This window comes from Phaenicophaeus curvirostris, chromosome 15, assembly GCF_032191515.1.
Source record: "Phaenicophaeus curvirostris isolate KB17595 chromosome 15, BPBGC_Pcur_1.0, whole genome shotgun sequence".
Taxonomy (NCBI): domain Eukaryota; kingdom Metazoa; phylum Chordata; class Aves; order Cuculiformes; family Cuculidae; genus Phaenicophaeus; species Phaenicophaeus curvirostris.
Genome location: NC_091406.1, coordinates 19,702,999 through 19,727,082, shown reverse-complemented (window position 1 = coordinate 19,727,082; position 24,084 = coordinate 19,702,999). Strand labels below are relative to the sequence as shown.

Sequence of the window (24,084 nt, the reverse complement as noted above, 5' to 3'; positions counted from 1 at the left end):
TTGCTTAAACCAAAGTGTGAGTTAATGTGCCATTTGAAGAGACCTCAGTCACCTCAGTAACAGATCAAAGGAACATGGAAATATTTGGGTCAGAAGGGACCTTAAAGCCCATCCAGCTCCACCCACCCTGCCATGGGCAGGGTCAACTGCCACCAGATTAGGGGCTCCAAGCCCCATCCAGCCTGGCCTTGAACACCTCCAGGGATGGAGCAGCCACCACTGCTTGGGGCAACCTGGGCCAGGGCCTCCCCACCCTTACAGGAAAACATTTCTCCCTAAGATCTCATTTCAGTCTTCCCTCTTTCAGCATAGAACCACCCCACCTCATACTTTCCCTGCACTCCCTGATCAAGAGCTCCTCCCCAGCTTTCCTACCGATGGAAGGAAATTTAGTACTGTGAACAACTTCTAAATTACCCTTTTTGTTTAATGAAAATGATTGCAGTTGGTTGTCTTGGAGCTATGGACTTCTGTACTTCTAGCTCGGTCCATTATTGAATGAATGAAAACCTTTCAGTATTCAGACTGTTTATACCACTGCTTACTGTCAAACTGAACTGATGACATTAATTATCATCACTATGAGAGACCAGAGAGTTTTTATATGTGTGAACTGGACATTTCCTGTTAGAGAAGTTCAACTGAGCAGCTTGGGCATTCCTCAGACTGAGGACAGTGAAAAATACTCTTTTTGCCTATAATAAAAATGCCTGATCTTTCCTTTAAAAGTCTTGCTGGAGTCTATTTTGGAAAAATGTTTGTTATGAAGTGGTCTTGGTGTCGTGTTTGATAGCTGTTAAGGTCTGCTGAGACTGGCTGAGTTACAAGCTTTTGAGAAATTCTTGTTCACTGTACTTGGTGGGTGCTTACAGGAGCTAGAAAGCTGAGTTTCCTCTGAGTCCTGCCAGCACAGAGCCCTGCTAGCACAGAGCCCTGCTTTGGCCAAGAGCTGACAGGACCTTGCTATAATTGCACTCATCAATTGTGACTCAGACCACGGCTGGGGCTGGAGCTGAGAACAGGAAGACTGGGAGCAAAAAAAAAAACCAGCAATGCCCAGTCCAGGGTGCAGAGAAGGGGAAGGTCCCTCATTTCAGTGAAAAAGGTGCAGAAAAGCATTGTATAGGAGCAGACCAAGTCATCCCATGAGCAGAGCACTGAACTCTGAGCAGGGATAGGCGGGATCTGTTCTTGGTTTCTCCTGTGTGGTCTTGCCATGTCCTTCTGCCATTGCTAGTCATTTTCCCATTGTGAATGTATGTCAACTGCTCTGACTGCTCCTTAGCAAAGTATCAAATATAAGCAAAGTGTTGGTGAATATTATGTGGTTCAGGGAAGTCAGATGAGAACTGGCAGGAGGAAGAGAGAAAGCTAGGAGGTGATACTAACGTAAAAACTGCTGAAGGGAGGAACAAAAGACATGGAACAAGTGGCAAAAAAAAAAAAAAAGACGCATGATAATCTAAATCCAGTAGCAAGTTATGTTAAGACTTTCATCAGATCAAGAGTAGTATATGTATTTGGAGTGCTGCTATATATAATGTCTTCTGCTGGAGTGGAAGGAAGAAGGCTTTATGAAAATTTCATTGTCTGACTACGGTGGTGTGTAGAACTTTAGAAGAAGGGCCATTTATTTGGATATTGGTGAAGAACATTTAAGTGGCACAAGGGAAACTATTAGAGAAGCTAGAGATGATGAACAGAAAAATAAAGAACTGACTTTAAATCCCAGAGATTTGTACTAGAGGGGAAACTATGAAGAGGGCCTTTTTTTTTTCTGAAGGAGGCACTTATGGAAGTTCACAACGGAAAAATTAAAAGTATGGTTTATTCAATACCAAGATATAATATTCTGTAGAGGAAGGCTGGTGTGTCTAGCAGGAAGGAGTGTGGAGGCAGGATAACTAAGCTGGTGAAGGATCTGGAAAACTAGTCTATGAGGAGTGGCTGAGGGACCTGGGGCTGTTTAGCCTGGAGAAGAGGAGGCTGAGGGGAGACCTCATCGCTCTCTGCAGCTCCTGGAAAGGAGGTCGTGCTGAGGTGGGTGCTGCTCTCCCAAGTAACAAGTGGTAGGACAAGAGGAAATGGCCTCAAGTTGCACCAGGGGAGGTTTATATTAGGCATTAGGGATAATTTGTTCACTGGAAGAGTGGTTAAGCAGTGGCAGAGGCTGCCCAGAGCAGTGCTGGAGTCTCCTAGAGGGGTTAAAAAACCATGTAGATGTGGCACTTGGGGACATGGTTTAATAGACACAATGGTGTTGGGCTGACAGTTGGACTGGATGGTCTTTGATGTCTTTTCCAACCTTAATGATTCTATGATTCAGTGAAGTGAAAAGTGGAAGGAGCAAGTCTGCTTCTTTAGAGGCATCTGGTCAAAGGAACCATAGACAAGAACATGGAGACAAAGCTAAGGGATGAGGAGGTAGGTAGTGTTAAGAATCTAGACAGTCACTCTAATTGGTAAGGATATGTGTGGTGTAAAGAATGTTTTTTCCAGTAAGATTATGTGATGGGGACATTGCCGGATTGGAATGAGAAGGAAAGGATGGGAGGCAAACACGTGGAGCAATAACAGAAGTGGATCTGGTCAGTCCCATTAACTGATGGGCTATCAAGAAACTGCAGGCAAACAGGGACTTTGCAGCTGATAAACATGTAAACCCTAGCAGCAGTGGTTCTAGAGCCCATAGTCCTCTGGATTTTAATGGGTCCTACAGACTTTGTACCTGGAGTGCGGGCTACTGGGACAGCCAGCATAAGTAGACTGGATACTGGCTACTGGAGTGAGAGGAGGGCTTGTGCGTACCTGCAGTGTCAGCAGCTGGAGTGAGCGGGAGTCTCGGTGTTGGCTGGTAGGGTGGGAATGGTTTGTGTCCTAAAAACCAGCTTACTGTGGTATTGGTGTGAGTGAGGGGCTCCTGCCATGGGCAGGGACACCTCCCACTGGATCAGGTTGCTCCAAGCCCCATCCAACCTGGCTTTGAACACCTCCAGGGATGGGGCAGCGACCACTGCTCTGGGCAACCTGGGCCAGGGCCTCCCCACCCTCACAGGAAAACATTTCTTCCTAAGATCTCATCTCAATCTCCCCTCTTTCAGGTGAAAACCATTTCTTCTCATCCTATCCCTGCCCTCCCTGATAAAGAACCCCTCACCAGCTTTCCTCTAGGCCCCTTTTTAAGTACTGGAAGGATGGAATACTTAATTAGACTGACTGAATATTTACTACATCATTGTCCTCTATTTGTGTCTTCTACTGAGCAGATATGCGTTTTGACTAGACAAGGGTAGTTATTTTTTATATCTACCTTAGGAGGAAATTTGGCCTAAAATTTTAGAGGCTGGTGAGTCTTGACGGCCAGCGGAGATCTGTCAGTACAATAAAAAGGCTGTTTGAAGCTTCATGTGTGGGATGAGTTTCACAGCATCACTAAAGGCACATTAAATATGCGAACAAATCAGAAGTATCAAAGATGAGAATAAATAAATAGAGCTTAACTAAGTCATTGCATGATGCAACAGTAATTGAACAGGAGTATCATGATGGAAGATAATGATAAAATATTTGATTGCTCAGAAACCTAATAGCTTCTTTCTTTTAATCCTTTTACCTGGGGTGAAGATGCTTCATTTCAGAGGGATTCTAGACAGATGGAAAAATTTAAAGGTTTTTTTATTGCAACAGTATAAAAAACAGAAAATAGCTCCACAGTATTAACATTTGGCAGAGTTCCCATTGTGGGTGGGTTGATGTGCCAGAATTCTTGATGTAAGGACTGAAAAAGAACTGAAGGTCTTTGAAAACATAATGTCAAGATTGTTCCCAGTGTATATGCAGCAGGAAGATAAATATGGTGTTTGTGGTTGCAGGACTAAGTACTCAAAAGATAGGAATACTGATTGGGTTGTGCCTTCCTGTCTTTCCAAGCCTCTTTTTGGCTCTTTCTCGTTTAATTTTGCCATCCCCTGTGCTTGTCCCTCTTTCCTCACCTTCTCCTGAGATCTAGTTCTACTCACAGAAGTGTTTTCAGGTTATACTCTAATTTAATATATGGAAACCCTTCAGACAGGGGCCAGATCCAGTCTCCTGTTCTTACTATATCCTTTCCAGGATGCAGCACTAAGCTGCCTTTTTTGATCTCATGAACCTTGACTTTGTTGGCTGGAAACTAGCTCACTCTTAACAGAAATGCCTCTCCTGACCACTGTGGTAGTGGATTTGGGGGATGTGGCCACCTTCTCAGTGGACTGGACTTGAAGGGCTCTAAACTTTGTGCCTTCAACCACCTTTCATTGTGATAAAGGAACCCTGGAGGAACAATGGTCCTAGATACTATTCTAGTTTTTTCCTAACCATGTGGCCATAGAATCATTAATGTTGGAAAAGACCTCTAAGATCATCCAGTCCAACCATCAGCCCAATACCACTGAGCCTACTAAACCAGTAATAGTTTGCATTCTAAATGCTCAATCTTGAAACCTGTCTCCAAACAGGGAAGTTTAAAAAGTAGAGAAGAATCACGTTGAGACATTGTAGGTCTGGTTGTGGAGGACGGTGTTTTGATTAGTACAAGGAGAGGAGATTGATTTCAGTGGGTATGTTTGATATCATCATCACTGCTTATCACTCAGTCTCACATGTCCTGCTGTGGTTTCTTTGCTTGATGGAAGAAATACACTGAACTCAGCATAGCTTCTAAAAGCTGGAAGCGTAGTATCGTTCAAAGTATACCAGGGCTAAGAGATGTATCCCTGTGAGGTTGGCAGATATGACCTGTAGGAGATCTCTGCCCTTCTGGAAGAGCAGCTAAGGACCAGGCAGGATACCCTGCCCTATGCTTTACAGAACCATCACCTGCTGTTGCAGGAACAGGTACACAGAATGCGGCTTTTCCTCATTACCAAGGAATGAGTTTGCCACTTATATGATGCATGTAAAATGCATAAGGCAAATCTACATAAAAACTAGGGTACTAATCAGTGCTGAACACAGGATGTAGTCTAGCTTTTAAAAGAATATTGTATTAGGTCTACCCCTCTGACCTTTTCAGTAAGAACTCTTGAGCTCAAGAAAAGAAATATTTCACTCTTACTAATCATAGAGTGGTTTGGGTTGGAGGGGACCTTAAAGCCACCCCCTGCCATGGGCAGGGATACCTCCCACTGGATCAGGTTGCTCCAAGCCCCATCCAACCCAGGGATGGGGCAGCCACCACTGCTCTGGGCAACCTGGGCCAGGGCCTCCCCACCCTCACAGCAAAACATTTCTTCCTAAGATCTCATTTTATCTCTCCTCTTTCAGCTGAAAACCATTCCCCATTGTCCTGTCCCTGCACTCCCAAATCAAGAGCCCCTTCCCAGCTTTCCTGGAGCCCCTTTCAGTACTGGAAACTGCTCTAAAGTCCCACAGGAGCCTTCTCTCCAGGCTGAACAATCCTATCTCTCAGCCTGCCCATGTATGGGAGGTGCTCCGACCCTTAGATTGTCTTTGTGGCCTTCTCTGTACTCACTCCAACAGTTCCATATCCTTCCTGTGCTGAGGACTCTAGAACTGAATGTAGGTCTCCAGGTGGGGTGTCACCAGAGCGGAGCAGCGGGGCAGAATCCCCTGCCTCCCTGCTGGTCCCCCTGCTTTGGATGCTGCCCAGGACACGGTTGGTTTCTGGGCTGTGAGTGTGTGTTGCCGGCTCATGTTGAGCTTCTCATCCCCCCACACCCCAAGTCGTTCTCCACGAGTCTGCTCCCAACCCATTCTCTACCCAGCTTGTATTTGTGCTTGGGATTGCCCAGAATGCATACTTACTTCATAAAATCTTAAATATGATTTTTTTTCATATCTCTACATGTGAAAGGAAAGATGCATGGATACATGGATGCAGGTAAAATACCATGGATTACTGAAAGGAAAAACTCAGATTAGTTACAGTAATGAACTCAAATTGTTGATTAAGTATTCACAAGAAATGAGAAAGCAAAGTTGTTGCTATTTTTTTTTTTTTGCATAGAATTATTAACAGACAGTCTTTTGGCACATTATCAGGTGCTGCCTGTAAGTACAGTTAGAATCCACCCCTCTGTGATGTTCTGATAACCTTATTAAAGGGAAAATATGGCTGAGATTGTGGAAGTACGGTAAAGGGCATAAAATGGCTGGAGCACAGATTACGAATCAAGAGAGAAGAAAGAAGCAGCTTTTGCATATCTTTGGGGGGGGCAAGGAGGGTGAGGGATCCCACTGTGTGCCAGGACCCTGAAGAGAAACCCAACTATAAACCAAAAGTCATTGGCAGAGAGTGGAAGTCAGGGTCAAATGCTCTTCCTGGTTCTGCTGACTAAGAAAATCAATGGGACATGTCCTGAGGTCTGTTAATATCAGCAGAATCTGCAGTATTAACATTTTGTCCATCATATACGTGGCTATAGGTTAAAAATAGTCCAAGCACAGCACAGTTTGGGCAGATGGATATATTTTTAAGTAGGATTTGAAGTAAAAATCTTCTCAGCTCAGAAAATGCCTGCTGAGAATTAGCAGACAAACCAAAATATTTTCCTGTCCTACTTTCTGTGCTCAGCCATTCCTGTGCAGATGCATGGAATACAGAAATTCATGGAGCAGCATAAAATATCCTCACCAACACAGTATGTTTTATGGGCTTCTGCTCTGATCCAGTCCTCCCGCTCTTTATGGCTCTCAACCATAAATTTAAAATAGTTGAGGGGGTTTCATTTTCTGTCTGTGTACTTGAGCTCATGGTCTGTGTATCAGAACTGTAGGCAGAGAGCTGCAGCTGACAGCACAGCCACAAGGCTGGTAAGAGTAGAGGGGTATTAGGTGTTTGGCCATTTTGATGAGCAAAGTCTGGGTAGTTTCTGTGATGGAGATTTTCCTCAATCATTTGTTCTTGGGGTGAAGTTTCATCCTTCCCACCATATGAGAACTGGAAGTCTAAACAATGACTAATTCTTAGCATGCTGTGAAAGGCTGGAACCAGATGTGCTGTCGTTCACCTCACACCACATCTGGGTCTCTTCTCAGGACCAGGATGCTGAATACCACCACTACCAAACTGGGGTTTGTTCTGGTGAGTTGTGGAAGCCCATAGAAATCATAAAGGTTGGAAAAAGAGCTCTTAAGCTCATACAGTCTGACTGTCAGCACAAACCCACCATTCCTGCTAAACCATGTCCCGAAGTGCCACGGTCACAAGGTTTGAACCCCTCCAGGGATGGAGAATCCCCTACTGCCTTGGGCAGCTTCTGCCAGTGCTTCACCACTCCATCAGTAAAGAAATTTTTCCTAATATCCAATCTAAACCTCCCCGGCACAACTTGAGGCCATTTCCTCTCATCCTATTGCTTGTTCCTTGGGAGAAGGGACCAGCACCCACCTCTCTACAAACTCCTTTCAGGGGCCTTTAGAGAGTGATGAGGCCTCCCCTCAGCAACATCTTTGTTGTTCCTTTGGTTGCTCAGACAGTTCTGCCTGCTCTGCCCTGAAGACAGCGCTGTCATGGTGGCTGAGCCTCTGTCTGCAGAAAGCATGGGAATTGCGTCTGAGTGCAACAACCAGAGGTAGAGGTGATGATTTGCCTCACTTCTGTCTTTTAAAAAGCATGGCTGTAATGATTTAATTTCCTAGCCTTTGTCTTTTTCCAGCATCAAGAAAACAGCAATTAAGCATTTAATCCTATATATAACCTTGAAAGGGAAAGTCATCGCTTCACTTTTAACTTTGATTAAATACAATTTGTTCCATTAACTTGAGAAACTGCTGAAATATAGGGCAGTTCTGTGCAACTCAGTACAGTAGCATTTGAGGTCCAATTTTAGATTGAGAAAACCTGTCCTTCATCATGTCTGTGCTGCTTTACATGTTGAGGTTCAGGGGCAAGGTGCATCTTGCTGTGGAAGAACACCATGGTGGTTTAGAACAGAGACTTGTGTGAACGTCCCAGATAGCTTTGGAGTGGAGATGTACCAGGGAGGAAGGCAGGAAGGAAGGAACTATGACTCTCAGCTGCTGGGAGAAATTCAGACCCACTTGAAGACTGCTTAGTTGTAACCATTGGATAATCTATCCATCTTCGCATTGTGCATCTTAAACTTTAGTACTGTCTGGGCTGTCTGGAGTGACTGCAGGCAGGGGGGTTAATGTATGCTGGAATGCATTCTTGTATAAACACAATAAACACAAAATACTTAGCATGATAGATGTGACTGAAGTTGCATGTAGGTCTGCTTCACTTGGAAAATGCACTTGATATCAGCAGCCCAGTACAATAGGTTACTGCACCCTTCCACTGATATTTTTGACTATACCAGGAAGCAGAGTTACAGCAGGAGGGAGGTGGGTGAGCCTGGGTTTGCTTCTTTTATTTCTCTATTTTTTTTTTTATTTAGTCAGTGGAAGGTTTGCAACATTTGAGGTATCTTGAAGATGTGTTAAAGGATGCCTCCTGCAGGCTTGTAAAAGAAAGTTGCAGTGAAAGAATCTTTGAATAACAAAATGGAGCTAACCACTTAGTACTAGTGGTATCCTGTGAGTAGGGCAGGGCAGCTCTGCTGAGGAAAGGAGATCTTCACAGGGTCTTTTTGTGTAGTTTTATGGCTGTGAATTGAGTATGATTGACCAGATACAGGAACCAATAAATTAAGCATTGAAATTAAAGCATAAAATATGCTTTTATGGCTTGATTTTATCATTTTCTTATGTATGGGACTTTCACAGATTAAGGGAATTCATAGAGATGCTATTTGGAAATGCAACAAACCTGGAAATGTCATTAGGTGAGCAGTAAAGTGAGAAACAAAAGTGCAAATGAAGGAGGAGAAAGCACCTACGTTCCAAAAAAGCAAAATCTGATCTAGCACAAGATGTCCAGGTTATAGTTAGGACATTAACAGTCAATACTTCAAACAGCTCAAAGGCAAACATAGGTCATTAAAACGGTGTGATAACAAACCTGTGGGATTGACAGCTCGTTTTCAGATCCAGCCTAGGCAGTTTCAAATATAGTATTTAACTTCTAAGAGATGCTTGGGAGTAAGCAGGAAGCAGAAATAAATTTAATAGATGTAACTCAGTGTATGTTTTTGAGGGACTAAATAGATGGTACTTGGGTACTTGTATAGTCTTTGATAATGTGAACCTGATCTCTTTTGCCTCTGAAAGGGGCTTTAACTAAAATGCTGTCAGTTGTTCTAAGTCATTAAGAAGGTGACTATTCCTCATATTACTCCTTGCCTGTACTTTTGATTCTTGATACCTATTTTTATACCTGGATCTCTCTTTTCATTGGTTCTGGGCCACTGCTTGGTGCTTAGGTTCCTATTTTACCTGAGTTGTGTAGACAAAAATGAACAGAAAAGGAGACATCAGCATCCCTTATCAGCATCATTTTGGAACAGTACGTTTCTTGTACATCCAGAACGACAAACACAAAAGCCCTAGGACATTGAGGGAAAATAAATATGGGAAATTAATGTAAAGAGAGGAAGTGAGTAGGTGGTTCATGGAAAAAGGAAAATGGAGTAGAAAATAAATTTGTGAACTACAGATAGAGGATGGAAAGGAAAGAGGAGAATGTTCAGTAGAAAGAGACAAGATAGAGAAAAGAATAGGAACCAAAAGGGAAGAAAAAGTGAGGATAAAATAATTAAAAGATGGAAAGTTGAAGTGAAGCTGTGACTCATAACAGAAAAAGGAGCATCGGGGCAGGGGGACCAACACATGGAACAAATATTTAAGAGGAAGAACAGACAAGAAAACAAGGAAAGCATGGGTTTAAGAGACAGGCTGTGAAAAGGAAGGCAACATTGTCAGATTTGGAGCTGCCAGTCCAGCTTGGATGTCTGGTTAGGAGAGCTTAAGAGTCATCAGCAGACACTTGAAATGATAGGACCATCCAAGTCTAGTAGAAAATCTTGTTTAATAGGATAAAGCAATGTTTGAAGTCACTTTGTGCCAGAACATATCTGTTCTTCAGAAATATGACTTACTGACAGATAGATGTATGACGTTGGACAAGTAAAATCTTCCAGGAGTACTGGCTTTCAAATGAAGAAGATGCAAAATAGACCCTTCAGGTTGGGATTGTCTCATAGGAGGTGTAGAGTTAAAAAAATACTGAGATGTCTGAACATGAGAAGAATTTGTATGAAATGCTTCATAAACAGGTATGAATGGGGCTCCCCTAAAGATAGGTCAGGGACTATCTGGCTAATAATTAATTTATGTGGACTGGATAGAAAAAACGTGACATGAGTAAAATTAAACTAAAACTATAGAGCTCCGTGCTTGTCTATTAAATAAAAAAATACTAAAACCCCAGCAAAGAATAAAAGGTGCTATTGCAGATGTAGTGATACTGGCTATGCATTCTCTCTGACATAGCGTCATCAGGATCTGGCACTATGAGCATGAAGTGGGAGGGCTCGTGCTGTGGAAATAGTTTATCCTCACTAGCAGACATGGATGCATGTATGTAAGAAGTAATACGAAGTATTAAAACATTAGAACTAGTTCTGCTGTAAATTATATCCCAAGGTGGTTTAGGATAAATTTGGTAAAAATCCCTGGGGCAAAACCAGGTTTCTGCCATCATCCTCTCCCAAGGATTAAGTGGTAGGATGAGAAGAAATGGCCTCAAGTTGCACCAAGGGAAGTTTAGATTGGACATTAGGAAAAAATTCTTTACTGACAGAGTGGTGAAGCACTGGCAGAGGCTGCCCAGGGCAGTGTTGGAGTCCCCATCCCTGGAGGCATTCAAAAAAGCATGTGGCTGTGGCACTTGAGGACAGGGTTCAGTAGGCATGGTGGTGGTGGGCTGATCGTTGGTCTTCCCCACCTCTATGATCTCCTCCTTTCTAAGTGAGTATCTCAGGTTTATGTTCTTTTTGACCTAGGATGGCATGTTTGCCTTGTTTCAACAAGGAGATAGGGGACATCCTGTGGCTCACAATGGAGGCGCTTTCTAGGGAGATGAGGAAAGAACTTTTAATTCCTCAAAGCAGAAAACAAAACTGAATCTTCAGTTCCCAGGCAACTGCTCTGACACATTCATAGGGAGTTTCAGGAGAGGCATGGCTACATTCCATCCTTGTTGCCCTTCTCAGACTGTAGAGAGCGGGGAACAACACAGGTGGAGAATCATGGAGTGAGGTGGTAGCTAGAGCTATGGAAACAAATGTTGTTATAATCATCTAGAAGAGATTTGTTTGACTGGAGTGTTTCTCAGAACTAGTTCACTGAGTTGAAATTTATCAGGATTGGCTTGAGCTGAAGAATCACAGCCTGCACAGAAGAGTTACAAAGACTATGGCTCTGAAGAGAGACAGTGATGATAAAAGAGAACACACCGCTCAAAACCTTCAAGAAAACATTTGGCAGTAGAATTAGCTCTTACAGGCTTTTTGGTGACTTTAGAAGGTAAAGATATTTTGTCAATGTCCAAATTGTTTATGCCCTTCCATTTAGAGTGGCACACTATCTGTCATTATAGCCTATAAATTACTGAAAGGATTTTGAAGTCATCAGAAAAATATAGCAGAATGCAAACAGAGTGAGTCAAAGAGAGCCTTACATTTTAGGCTAGAATTGAGAAATAACTGAATATACACTGGTGACCTGGAGAAGTAAATCAATGTATTTTCTATGTATCTGTTATACATGTTTTGTCTGAATTCAGATTTACAACACATATCCCTCTCCTACCCCAACCCCCCATCTCTTTTTCTTTACTTGCTGTTTTCTAGAATAACATCAAACACAGAACTGCAAGGAAATTGTGACCTACATACAAACAGGATTTTTTCTGGCTGTTTGGCAGCCTTGGTTCCCATAACAGCAATGTTTTAAATAATCTGGCTTCAGATGTTTGTGATAAAAAATTTAAATCTCACCAGTCAGATTCACACTAATGTGAAAAATTGATTTAGGGAAAGACAGGAAAGAACAGAGCCAATCCAACTGAGCAATTTGGAACCATACCTATCTCTTTCAAACAAGGGAGAGGCAAGCTGCATGTGAAAAGATGATTTGCCAAGTGTGGAAGATGACTTGAACGTGGGAGCAAAGAAGCTGGGGGCAGAAACAGGAAGTGAACATTGCCTCAGGGAGTCATTTTGCAGTATTTTTAGGAAGAGGAAGAATCCCATGTCCCCAGAGAATGCACACCATGTATTGAGAGAGATCTGGTTTAACTGCAGGGGTCTGTTTAAAGGGTCCTCAGTGGCTCTTTTCTGCCTACAGAAACTTCTTTGTCTCACTTGGGGATCTCTGAGCTCAGATTGTGAAACTGAGACTGGTGGAGGCTTCTCAGGCAGGGAGCCGCAATAGGGTATGAATCCTCTTCCCTCCTGCCCTTGTGTTGCTGTACCCTGTCTAGGCAGTATCTTTCTGACTAGATAGTACTTGAGGCCTGGGAAGTCAGCAGAAACAGTCCTATACTTGTTATCCAGAGGAGGGGGGCATGACTGGAATAAGAAGGGTGTGGGAGATGACAGGAATCCCAAGAGAGTGAAATGAAAGATAGGGTCAGACTGAAGAGTAATGTGAGCACCCCCTGAAATTATCAAAATATTTTTTTCCATGGATCTCATGAACACCCACAGGAGTGAAGATGGTGCTGCAGTCCACCATCTCCCTGGAAAAAGCTGTATGTAGGGAACTCCACAAAACCGAGTAATTCCCTTACAGTTTATGGATACCCATGTTTTCTACTGCGGCTGATTTTATCTGGCCTGTGACTGATGGTTGTTCCTTCCCTCTTGACTTGATTCAATTCTAAGCAATGCAGATAAATTGTAAGCTCCACATGCAGGCAAGCACATACTTTTATCTAGAGAATGACAAAGCCTGCCTGCTTGTTCATAGCTAAACTGTATGGATTCTCTGGATTTGCCTCCATATTTTTTTGCATGCTGTTTTATCAGCAGACAGGATTGTCTGTGTGTGTTTATACAGTCTGCAAGTTGTATCATTGTGGCTAAAATCCTATATGATGACAAGAGTACATGCAAAAATCTAGAGCCTGATCCTTGGAGCTGGTGACTTCGTACTGATTTACTGAAGGTGAAACTATTTGCAAAGAGGCAAAATGTCTTCAGATGTCAAAATATCTTGGAGTTCTTCATGTTGTACTTTCGCATCTTCCTGTTTTCTATTATGTCTTTCTCCTTTGGCTGTGTAAGACTCTGAAACAGCCGGAGGAAGAACTCTGTGTAGTGTTCTACAATGAAGCAATTTGAACACAGATCTATTGACGCTCTATCAAATTTAGGTGTTTCAAGTTACAATGTTGTATTAAACATTCCTTGTACAGGGGTGATATGAACTTTTCAAGGACCTAAATACCTACAGAACTATTTCTTTATATTATTGCATCACTCCCAAGAGAGATACCTGCACAGAAATATTTATGTGGCACTGTGTTACACTTCAGGCATATCTGTAAGTAGAAATGTTTCAAGGCAGTGTTGTATAGGAATGTGAGGACTTCTCATACTAAAATAGTTCTTAGGATCATAGAGTGCTTTGGGTCTGAAGAGACCTTAAAGATAATCCAATTCTACCCCCTGCCAAGTGGCAGGGACACCTCCCACTGCATCAGGTTGCTCCAAGCCCTATCTAAGCTGGTTTTGAACACCTTCAGGGACGGGCAGTTATATGCAACCTCTAGTATGGATGTATGTCAAGGTATTACTATCCCAAGATATACCTAATTTTCTTCTGCAGGACTTGAAATAATCAGTGTGTTCTTTGCTATGCCAGTATGTTTGCACTCACGTTAAAGGACTCGTACCACTTAATTTAACCCAGTTAATTAAAGCGGTGCAATTTTTGAATGTCAGCAAAGCCCAATAGGCCTGTGAAGACACTGCACGCAGGCACTATCCCATCACTTCAGGGACTATTAGGGTTATCATAGCAAATTGATGTTTGGGCCTGGTAGGTTTTATCTGCTGGTTTTGTTGCATAGGTGGATTCTGATGTTCTTGCTCATGGGGATTGATCTGAACCCACTGGGTAGGTTTATTTAGTGAGCTTTGAAGGTGTTTCAAAATTTAGTGTTTAAATGAAATTTCAATAAATTACTGGAAAACACAACTCTAGGGAAAAGGAAACTGGAAAGCCCCTAAGCTTCAATTCAACTGGAGCTAAAATTACAGTTTTTGTGTTTCAATTTTTGCCTTTCACTAGAAAAATCAATATCACTATAGAGCTGATCCTGAGGTGTTTTCTCAATGAAAGCTTTTCCTGAATTAAAACCCAAGGCCTGCAGGTCTGACTCTGTTGCCACCATTTTGTCATTTAGTTATTGAAATAACTTAAATTATTGTGGCCACTGGTGAATTTTATATAGATTGAAATGGACTTGGGGAACATTTAATCAGAACAGAACAAGTTTTAGTATCTCACTTAAACTGTGTATTTAACATAAACCGTGTAAATCTAATATTTTGAGGACTGTTACCCCTGTGCAGTGCTACTGTGTGCAAGCCAGGCTAGAGTAAAAGGAATATCCAAGTTATCTATTTTATCAGCACTATAAAACTTAGAAAATACAAGAAGCCAGACAGTCCTAGAATTCGTGATTCTGAAATTAGGAGAAAAAAATTCTAAGAGCATGAGGATTAGAAACATAGAATCATGGAATGGTTTGGGCAGGAAAGGACCTTAAAGCCCATCTAGTTCCAATCCCCTGCAGTGGGCAGGCACACCTCCCACTTGGTCAGGTTGCTCAAGTTAAGAGTGTGTTATCCCTGTTATGTTTTACATTCTGTGGTGTTTTGCACAGCACTGGATTGGCATAGTCATATCTGTCCACAGAGAGGACATGAGGAAAGATGACCCAAAGTAGCCGGTAAATAGGGAGATGGGCCAGGATTTGAGTGTATGTCAGCCCATCCTTGCTGAGGGACCCAATTGGAATGCACTAGAGCAGAGCTGAATGTCTGTCATAAGCAGCTCTGTGGGGTCTAGGAACAGGGTGAAAGATTCCTCACTGGTATTGAATCCCTCTAGATGTTTGATTGGGGTGTTTCATTCACATACTGTAAGCAAGATCAACTTGTGGCCAGAAAGGCATCACTTACAGAGGTGAATTTTGTTTTCCCAACGCCTTCTCTTACCATGGGTCTTGTCTGTTTCCAAGAGAGTCTCTACCAACATGTTCCTTAAGGCAGGGCCTTAGATGTTGCCAATGTTGCTGTGGCTTTTGGCCTTTTATTGGTGTGCTCTGTTTTTTATTAGAGGGCTTTGTGGCTGTACACATGGGAGCTGTGGGGCAGAGATGACCTGTGGACTGTCTAGATAGAAGCACTATTATCTGGAAAAGTGAGGATGTGTCCCTTCAGGCTTCTGTTTTACATGATAACTGCAAGTTGTTTTGACATACAGCCACATAATCCATGTATATTAGTGCTCTACAGCTTTTTTTTTACAGCTTTTAGCAGGGTGTTGGTTTTGTGTGTTTGTTTAGGATTTTAATTTTTAGTCAGGCTGTCAGGGTATCTTTTTCTGAATCTGTGAATATTGTGATCTTGAACGTGGGTAGCAAGCCAAAAATTTGAAGTTAATTCTTTTTAAAGTTTTTGGCTCCTGTTTAGACAACTGGATGAAATGGGCACATTTCCATGCATTCTTGGCACTTGGCATCTCTACCTGCTTTTCTTGGTCTGTACAGACCTACTTTTATCCTACTGTAAGCAGGGCTGGGTAGTTCCACAGCAGTATTTGCAGACACTTGGGGTACTGGGCACATTAGAATAAATATGATAAAAAAAAATGGGCTGAGAAGCACATGAACCCATCAGCCAAAACATATATGAGGTAATCCTGCTCTTAATGTCTCTTCTTATAATGGTGGACACTGGTAAAAGCCTATAGACCGGCAATTGTTCTTAGTGGTGCTGAGTCAGAATTAAGGTTTTCTGGGGTTTGTGCATCAGATGTATTATAGGAAAAACTGTTGAGATTTATGGTGTAAGGTTGTGCTCTCAAAAGTCATCCCACACAGTGAAGGGTGCCCAGGTCCACCAAGGGCAGTGAAGGAGCTGAATGATAGAATCATGGAATGGTTTGGATTGGAAGGGATCTTAAAGCCCATCCAGTTCCAAGCCCCCTGCCATGGGCAGAGATGCCTCTTACTGGGTCAGGTTTCTTGAAGCCCCATGCAACCTGGCCTTGGATACCTCCACCAGGGATGGGGCAGCCACCACTTCTCTGAGCAGCCTGGGCCAGGGCCTCCCCACCCTCACAGCAAAAAATTTTATCCTAATATCTCATCTGAATCTCCCCCCTTCAGCTTAAAACTGTTCCCTCTTGTCCTGTCTCTCCACTTTCTGATCAAGAGCCCCTCCCCAGCTTTCCTGCAGCCACCTTTAAGTACTGAAGGCTGCTAAAATGTTGGGGTCATCCTCTCCCCTTGATAACCCAGCGCAATCCAGAGAGGACTCATTTGACATTCCAGAAGTCTTTGTGGGGTAAGCAAAATAAAAAAAAAAAACAGCAAGGAAAGAAATACCAGCAGAGAAGCAGTTTCTGCACTATGTCCTGTGGTTCGTCTCACTAGGTGTATCAGCTTGGTGGCTCAGATGGTGTATGAATGAATGCTTAAGTTCATTGTCTTTGCTGGAATTTATGGCACTGGGGTAAAAATTGCAGCTGCAGCACCCTCACCCCACTGCTCAGTTTGTTCAGTTTCATGGCTCTGGTTTTTTGTCAGTCCTCCATCACAAGGGTAGGGGAGGAGAAAATGCAACTGGAAGACAGATGGTGTTGCATTTCTCCATCGTCTCCCCAGCTGCACTTGATCACTTTGAGCTTGTCTATTCATTTGATGAGAAGCTGAAGCCCACCTTAAATGCTCAGAACTCGTGGGTGTGACTTGCAGAATTCTACCAGCCGAGCTGCTATCGAGGCAGAGCGGCTGAGCAAGGACAAGAGGGAGCCGAGCTGGAGGAGGATGGAAGCGGGGCAGGGGGGCCCGCAGGGACTGGGCAGAGGAACGGTGCTGCAGCAAGGATGATTCTCCGAGGGAGCAGAAGGGCAGGTCTCCAAGAAAGAGGTCGTCAAATAGACTGCAGCAGCACACAGACGGCACCAGTCCTGGCTGGAGGCCCATTTTTTTTCGGAGCCCTGCGCTGATTTAACCCTCCCAACGGATGCGCTTCAGCATTGCAGCAGCGGCTCCAGGAGTGCGGGCGATCGGCGGCCCTTCCCCCCGAAGGTTCAGCAGCGAAGCCGGGGCGGAGAGCAGGGGCGGTGGCGGGGCGGGAGCCGCTCCCCGCCCCGCCCGGTTCGGCCACCGGGACCGAGGGGCCGCAACACGTGGGGGCGGCGGCGGGGACGCGGGTCCGGGGGCCGCTGTCCACTGCCCAGGTGCTGAACCGGAGCCCTCGCGGCTTTAGCGTTCGGGGCGCTGTCCACTGCCCAGGTGCTGAACCGGAGCCCTCGCGGCTCTAGCGTTCGGGGCGCTGTCCACTGCCCAGGTGCTGAACCGGAGCCAGCGCAGCTTTAGCGTCCGCCCCCGCCTCCTCCCGCGCGGCAGCTGGAGCCGGAGAAAGCGGATCCTCCGAGTCCCGGTCCCTCCTCCTTCCTCCTCCTTCTTCTCCTCCCCGGAGCCACCCTCTCGGGCAGGCGGTGAGCATGGAGCGGGCGGCGGCGGCGGCAGGTCTAGAGTCGGCGGGCGGCTGCTGCTCGCCGCTTGCATGAAGCGCCCGGGCGGCGGGGAGTGAGGCCGGGGCAGGGCCGGGCGAGGCGGCTCCGGTAGCTCCGGGAGCTCCCCACGGCCCCCCCCGCCCCGGCCATGGCGGCGGCTGCTCGGCGGAGCCGCGGCGGGGCGGTGGTGCCGGGCCTGCTGCTGCTGCTGGGGCTGCTCGGCGGGCGGGCGGCGGGCGGGCAGCTCCGCTACTCGGTGCGGGAGGAGCTGCCGCTCGGCGCCTTCGTGGGCAGCGTGGCGGGCGACCTGGGTATGGATCCGCGGCGGCTGGCGGCGAGGGGAGCGCGGCTGACCTCGGGCAGCGGCCGGCAGTACCTGGAGCTGGACCTGGGCCGTGGGGCGCTGCTGGTGCGGGAGCGCATGGACCGCGAGGCGCTCTGCGAGCTGAGCCCCACCTGCTTCCTCAACCTGGAGCTGGTCATCGAGCAGCCCATCGAGGTGCACAACGTGGAGGTGGAGGTGCAGGACATCAACGACAACGCGCCGCACTTCCCTCGCCAGGATTACCGGCTGGAGATCAGTGAGTCTGCTGTACCCGGGGCCCGCTTCCATATAGAGAGTGCACAGGACCCCGACGTGGGCACCAACTCTGTGCAGAGCTATCAGCTCAGCCCCAACCGCCACTTTGCCCTGGACCTTAAAGGCTTCCAGAGTGGCAGCAAGCTCCTGGAGCTGGTGCTGCAGCAGCCACTGGATCGGGAGCAGAGTGCCCTGCAGGAGCTGGTGCTCACTGCTGTGGATGGTGGGGATCCCCCCAAGTCTGGTACGGCTCAGATCTCAGTGCGAGTTATGGATACCAATGACAACCCACCTGCCTTTGACCGCTCCACCTATACTGTGAGCCTTCTGGAGAATGCCCCTATTGGCACGCTGGTGGTCAAACTCAATGCCTCAGACCCTGATGAGGGCTCCAATGGGGATGTGATCTACTCTTTTGGCAGCTACACCCCACAGAAGGTGAGGCAACTCTTTAGTGTGGACCCACACTCGGGGGAGGTGCGGGTTAATGGTACTTTGGACTATGAAGAGGCATCCTCCTATGAGATCTATGTGCAAGCCACTGATCAGGGCCCTGTCTCTATGGCTGGGCATTGCAAAGTGCTGGTCAATATTGTGGATGCAAATGATAATGTTCCTGAGGTGGTCCTGACCTCTCTGTACAGCCCAGTGCCAGAGGATGCAAGGACGGGAACTGTGGTGGCCCTGATGAGTGTCACTGACCAGGACTCGGGGCTGAACAAGCAGGTTAGTTTGCGTATTCCCCCAGGCCTCCCTTTCACACTCAACTCCTTCAAGAACTCCTACACCTTGATCACCCAGGGCAAACTGGACCATGAGAAAGCAGCAGCATACAACATCACAGTTACGGCTACTGACTCTGGGAGCCCTCCTCTCTCCTCCCAGAAGGTGATCCATGTGGAGATTTCTGACATAAATGACAATCCTCCACGCTTTGAGGAACCTGAGTACTCTGTTTACATCCCTGAAAACAACCCCATTGGAGCCTTGCTGTGCACTATCAAAGCTACTGACCCAGATGTTGCCGAAAATGCCTATGTATCCTATGCTCTACTAGACGGGGAGATCGAAGGGCTACCTGTTGCCTCCTACGTCTCTATTAAATCAGATAGTGGTGAAATGTATGCTGTTAGGTCCTTTGACTATGAGAGACTAAGGGAGTTCCAGGTGGTTGTCCAGGCTCAGGATGCCGGGGTTCCACCACTGAGCAGCACTGCCACTGTCCACATCTATGTGGTGGATGAGAATGACCATGCTCCACAGATTCTGTATCCTACCTCAACCAACACTTCAGCAGCCCTGGAGATGCTCCCACGCTCAGCATATGCTGGATATTTGGTAACGAAAATTATAGCCATTGATGGAGACTCGGGACAAAATGCCTGGTTGTTCTTCCACCTGGTGCAAACCTCAGATCCAGGTTTGTTCAGGATAGAGCTCCACACTGGGGAGATTAGGACTACTCGCAAACTGGGGGAGGACAGCACATCTTTCAACCTGACAGTGGAGGTGAGAGACAATGGAGAGCCACCGATGTCCTCATCAGTAGCCATCACTGTTGCCGTGGTGGACAGAGTTTCCAAAATCATCCCTGATCCAAGAAGGCATGTTAGAAGTCCGAGCAATTACTCAGAGATGACTCTTTATCTCATTATCGCTTTAAGCGCCATCTCCTTCGTTTTCCTTTTCACAATCATTGGGCTCACTGTTATCAAGTGCTACAGATACAGTCTGTATGGGGACTCCTGCTGTGCAGGGTTCTGTGGGGTCAGAGAACGATGCCCTGCTGAAATGTACAAGCAGGCTAACAACAACATCGATGCTAGGTTGCCCTACGGTTTGAAAGTACAACCCCATTTCATTGAAGTGAGGGGCAATGGGTCTCTCACTAAGACCTACTGCTATAAGGCATGCCTGACTGCAGGATCGGGAAGTGACACTTTTATGTTTTACAATACCTGTGGCCCAACAGGAACTACTGGTCCCTCTGCAGTGGTGACTGAGAGGCATCTGACAGGACAGAGTGGGCAGAGTGCACAAAACCTGATCATACTTAACAATGACTCCATTACTCCTAATGAGGTGAGGCTACATTGATGAACTGGCAGCATGGTGCTCGGAGCAAATCTGTTCTTAAGCAGAGGTTCAAACTGGAAAACTGCGATTAAATGTATTGCCTTTTGGGCTCACTGATAGACAGCTATGAAATGTGGTTCTTATGAATCTAATCTGTGCAATGCCTTTAATTTCTAGGTAAATACTGGGGCTTTCAGGGTCTGTTTGGTAAGTTCAGTGTATGTGTCTGTATGAGATTCACTTCATTTTTGCAGCATGTGCTGTATTGCCTCCTTCCCTGTTCTCTTACAGATCTGAAATTGCCTGCTGCCACAGAGTGCTAGGGAATGACACGTGATCATCGAGTTTTAAGGTTAAAATTAACATTGCAAGGGCAGAAAAAACATTATTAGCCTGGTAACCAGTAGATTACTTTATGGCAGTTATAGATGTTTACTTCATTGTTTTCATCCCTAGGCCAAGCTGTTGAATTTAGTTCATTACAATAACATTCTTTTCTTATTAATATGGGTATATTTTAGTTGTCTGAAAACTGCAATCCCTCCTTTGGTGATTGTTCTACCCAGTGCTGCAGTTTGTGCTTTCTCTGTGATATCTCTGTGGAGAGTTACAGCACACTATCATGATTATGTTGCAGTGTGAGAACTTCTCACCTGCTGGGTTGCTATTGAAAATTGTTGGACACCTACAGTTTGACCAGCGATGTGTTAACCTTTTCAATATTTTCCAACAATAATGCATTAATCATTGCTTTATGCCAGCATACAGGCAGTCTGCAGTTTGTGTGTGGTTTGCCTGCTCTCTACGGTTTCCTTTCTACATATATTACAACTAAACCCAGAAGCACTTAGAGGAGAGACTGATTTCGATTCACCAAAGGGAAAAGTTACGATTGCAGTGTGATGTTTGTACCCCGCAAGTGTGGCAGATGTAAGATCAGTTCATGCATTAATGTGTGCTGTGCCTCCAGACACGGGGAGGCTGGGGGAGTAATTGTGCTGGGATAGAAAGGAGCCCGACTTGCGTATTCTTCCTGTAATTTATTTCTTTATATCTTTATACTGATTCACATATGAAGGTGTTAACATCTTTTGCAACTGTTGGTCAGTTGCACAAAGATGCACAGACCTTCAGGACTAGCAAGTCTTCCATAGAAATGCTTTTAGGAATTAATGATCATCCATTCAAAACTAATCCGTTTAAAATCAGTTCAATGTTTTTCTATAAATCACAGTGGCAGGATGTAGAAGTATTTTTTATTTTTCCACACAATTTTTAGACCTTAAAATCTCACTGGGTGTAGCAAAATGCCTGGATTCTGTTTGTTGTAGGAAGGAACATGAGAATACTCTGTAACTGCATGCACTGAGGAAGCAGAGAGTGAAGTATGCACCTTATCTGACCTTCTGGGGAAAAAGAAAGAAGAGTAATAATTGAAAAATGGCTTAATTTTGGATGCAAGGCCAGAAGGAAATTAGTTTAACAGAGATTCTATCATGTTTTAGGGAACCAACTCCATTGCATGCATTGAATTAACAAGCTTTGAACACCACTGTGGATCAGGCAGTGGCAGCAAAGCCAGCCTGAACCTGGAGTGCAGAAGCAGAGAGATGTATAGAACAAACTAATGAATAGCTGCTTGTGTGAAGCTATAATTGGAAAGAGGAATCAGATATTTAAATAGTTCTGTGTGATAGAAACAGAGGTGAAATTCTGATAAGTTCTACTTGTCACAAGTTGTTTTATTATGCCTCTGCTTCCTAAGCTGTCCTGGGCTGGTACATACTCTGAAGATGTATCAATGCCAGGTGTACATGAGAAAATGGGTGAATGCAATAGCATTCACTAATTACTAGTTCCTAGCTAATTGCATATTACGAAATCCTGTCTTCCCCTTGTTTCAGGCTCCGCATATGCACTGGAAATGCCATCCATTGCTTGGCAACACCAAATTCTAGAAAAATAATCTGTGTTTTACTAGATCTTCAGAGAACTGCATTTCTCTTTTTAGTTGAAATGAACTCTTAATTGGTCTTTAAAAGGGCCATGCCTTCACTGGTGAAACACATCACAGGCATCATTGTCCTTGTGTTGATTTACAGAATTAATCTCTGATGTGTTTATATGTGTGTTACTTTGGGGTAATATGAGCAGGTTTGGGGTTTTTTTTAACAGCTTTTGGAAGGTGATCTTCTATGAGTTGTTCAGTGATGAGGATGGGACCAGGAGAATGGGCTTCTATGCATGCATACTGAGCATAGGGTTTCATGGAGGGTGATATTTTGCAGATGGTGTTTATATAGTGAGAGGAAAAATATTTCAAAGCTATTTGGGATTAAGCTCAGTAAAACTCACTGCTATGAGACTTTGATCCTTTTCATATTTACTAGTAAATTCAAAGATGTTAATAATTACTTTATGCTAAGTTGTGACTGACTTCACTGGATCATTAGAAGGATGCAGTAGAAAATAAAACCTGCTGTATTAAGGTTAGGTCAGGAATTCTTTGTATCTGTTGAAGCACTGATTCCTCTGTGACTGTTCTGTCTTGTACTGTCAGTGTCATGATGGTGGAATGAGAGCTTCTGCTTTCACCCTGCTTGCCTCTATGGTCTTTTATAAGCTTATAAGAATATCTAAACCAAATATGTTCTGTAGAAGAAGAAATGTGCTAATGCGGCTGCACTAAAAATCCCAGAAGCAGTTATTGCTGGCAGGAGTCTGGTGATAAGGATCGGAACGCGGGGTTAATGTGTATTGCTCGCTCATCAGCTAAATAACTACTGCAGAGCTACCAGCCAGGCAGTGAGGGCAAAACAGAGACAGCAAAACACCATGGCATTGCTGGCACTGTGTGAGGGTATGGGCAGCCTGGATTTCTGCCCGTTGGAAGGAGGGTGCACACAGCTATGAACGGGGCACGTGAAGATGTGACTGGGCACTGCTGCAGTGGTGATCCATCCTTTTTAGGATGGGTTTCAGTGCTTTAGCCTGGAGTCCCTTTCTTCATATACCTGTAAAGACGGAAATGATGTCTGAGTAGTTAATCTCTGGTTCTTGGTTTGTCTTTGAATCTCTCAGTCTTGTTTTTACATTCTGTGTAGCTGAGCTCATTCATTATGTCTTGTGTCTCATGACAGCCTTTTCCCTTCAATGCAGGGAATAACAAGCAAACCAGTGCATCATCTAACAGGAGTTTTCTGCCTCAGAGGGTAGCCTGGCACATTCCTAGTGACGAGTGGGCAGTCCGGATACTCGATAGAACATAGCTCTTCTGATTATACATTTTCTTGCACTCTTTTTTTGTGTGGTAACACGTGTGGCTGACAAAATATGATGTTTCATGTGCTTTTCATAACTAAATCTGCATGTTGCTCTATGCAGTCTTTTCAGAAAGTGTGCAGTATAACTGAGCCGGGGGAGGGTCTGGAGCTATGGGGGTTATGAGGAGTGTCTGAGGGCCCTGGGGCTGTTTAGCCTGGAGAAGAGGAGGCTGAGGGGAGACTGATTGCCCTCTGCAGCTCCTGAAAGAAGGTTGTAGTGAAGTGAGTGCTGGGCTCTTCTCCCAAGTAACAAGTGAAAGGGTGACAGAAAGTGGTCTCCAGTTGTGCCAGGGGAGGTTTAGACTGGATGTTATGAAAAGTTCCTGAACTGAAAGAGTGGTGAAGCACTAGCAGAAGCTGCTCAGTGAAGTGATGGAGTCCCCATCTCTGGAGGGGTTCAAACTGTGTGGCCGTGGCACTTTGTGGATGTGGTTTAGCAGG

General features: G+C 45.0%; 1 protein-coding gene across 5 annotated transcripts in view; it reads left to right on the top strand.

Moving 5' to 3' along the window:
* The window catches only part of LOC138727289 (protocadherin alpha-C2-like), a 118,837-nt gene that overhangs the window by 48,622 nt on the left and 46,131 nt on the right, over positions 1 to 24,084 (top strand). For 2 of the 5 annotated variants that reach the window (XM_069869614.1, XM_069869612.1), the window contains exon 1: positions 17,793 to 20,326. The exons of 2 other annotated variants lie outside the window; for them this stretch is intronic. In XM_069869614.1, the coding sequence (XP_069725715.1) occupies positions 17,813 to 20,326 (2,514 nt within the window). In that variant the 5' untranslated portion in view covers positions 17,793 to 17,812. Of the gene's footprint in view, positions 1 to 17,792; positions 20,327 to 24,084 lie in introns of those variants that run through there. One more of the 5 variants, XM_069869616.1, reaches the window with a different exon arrangement.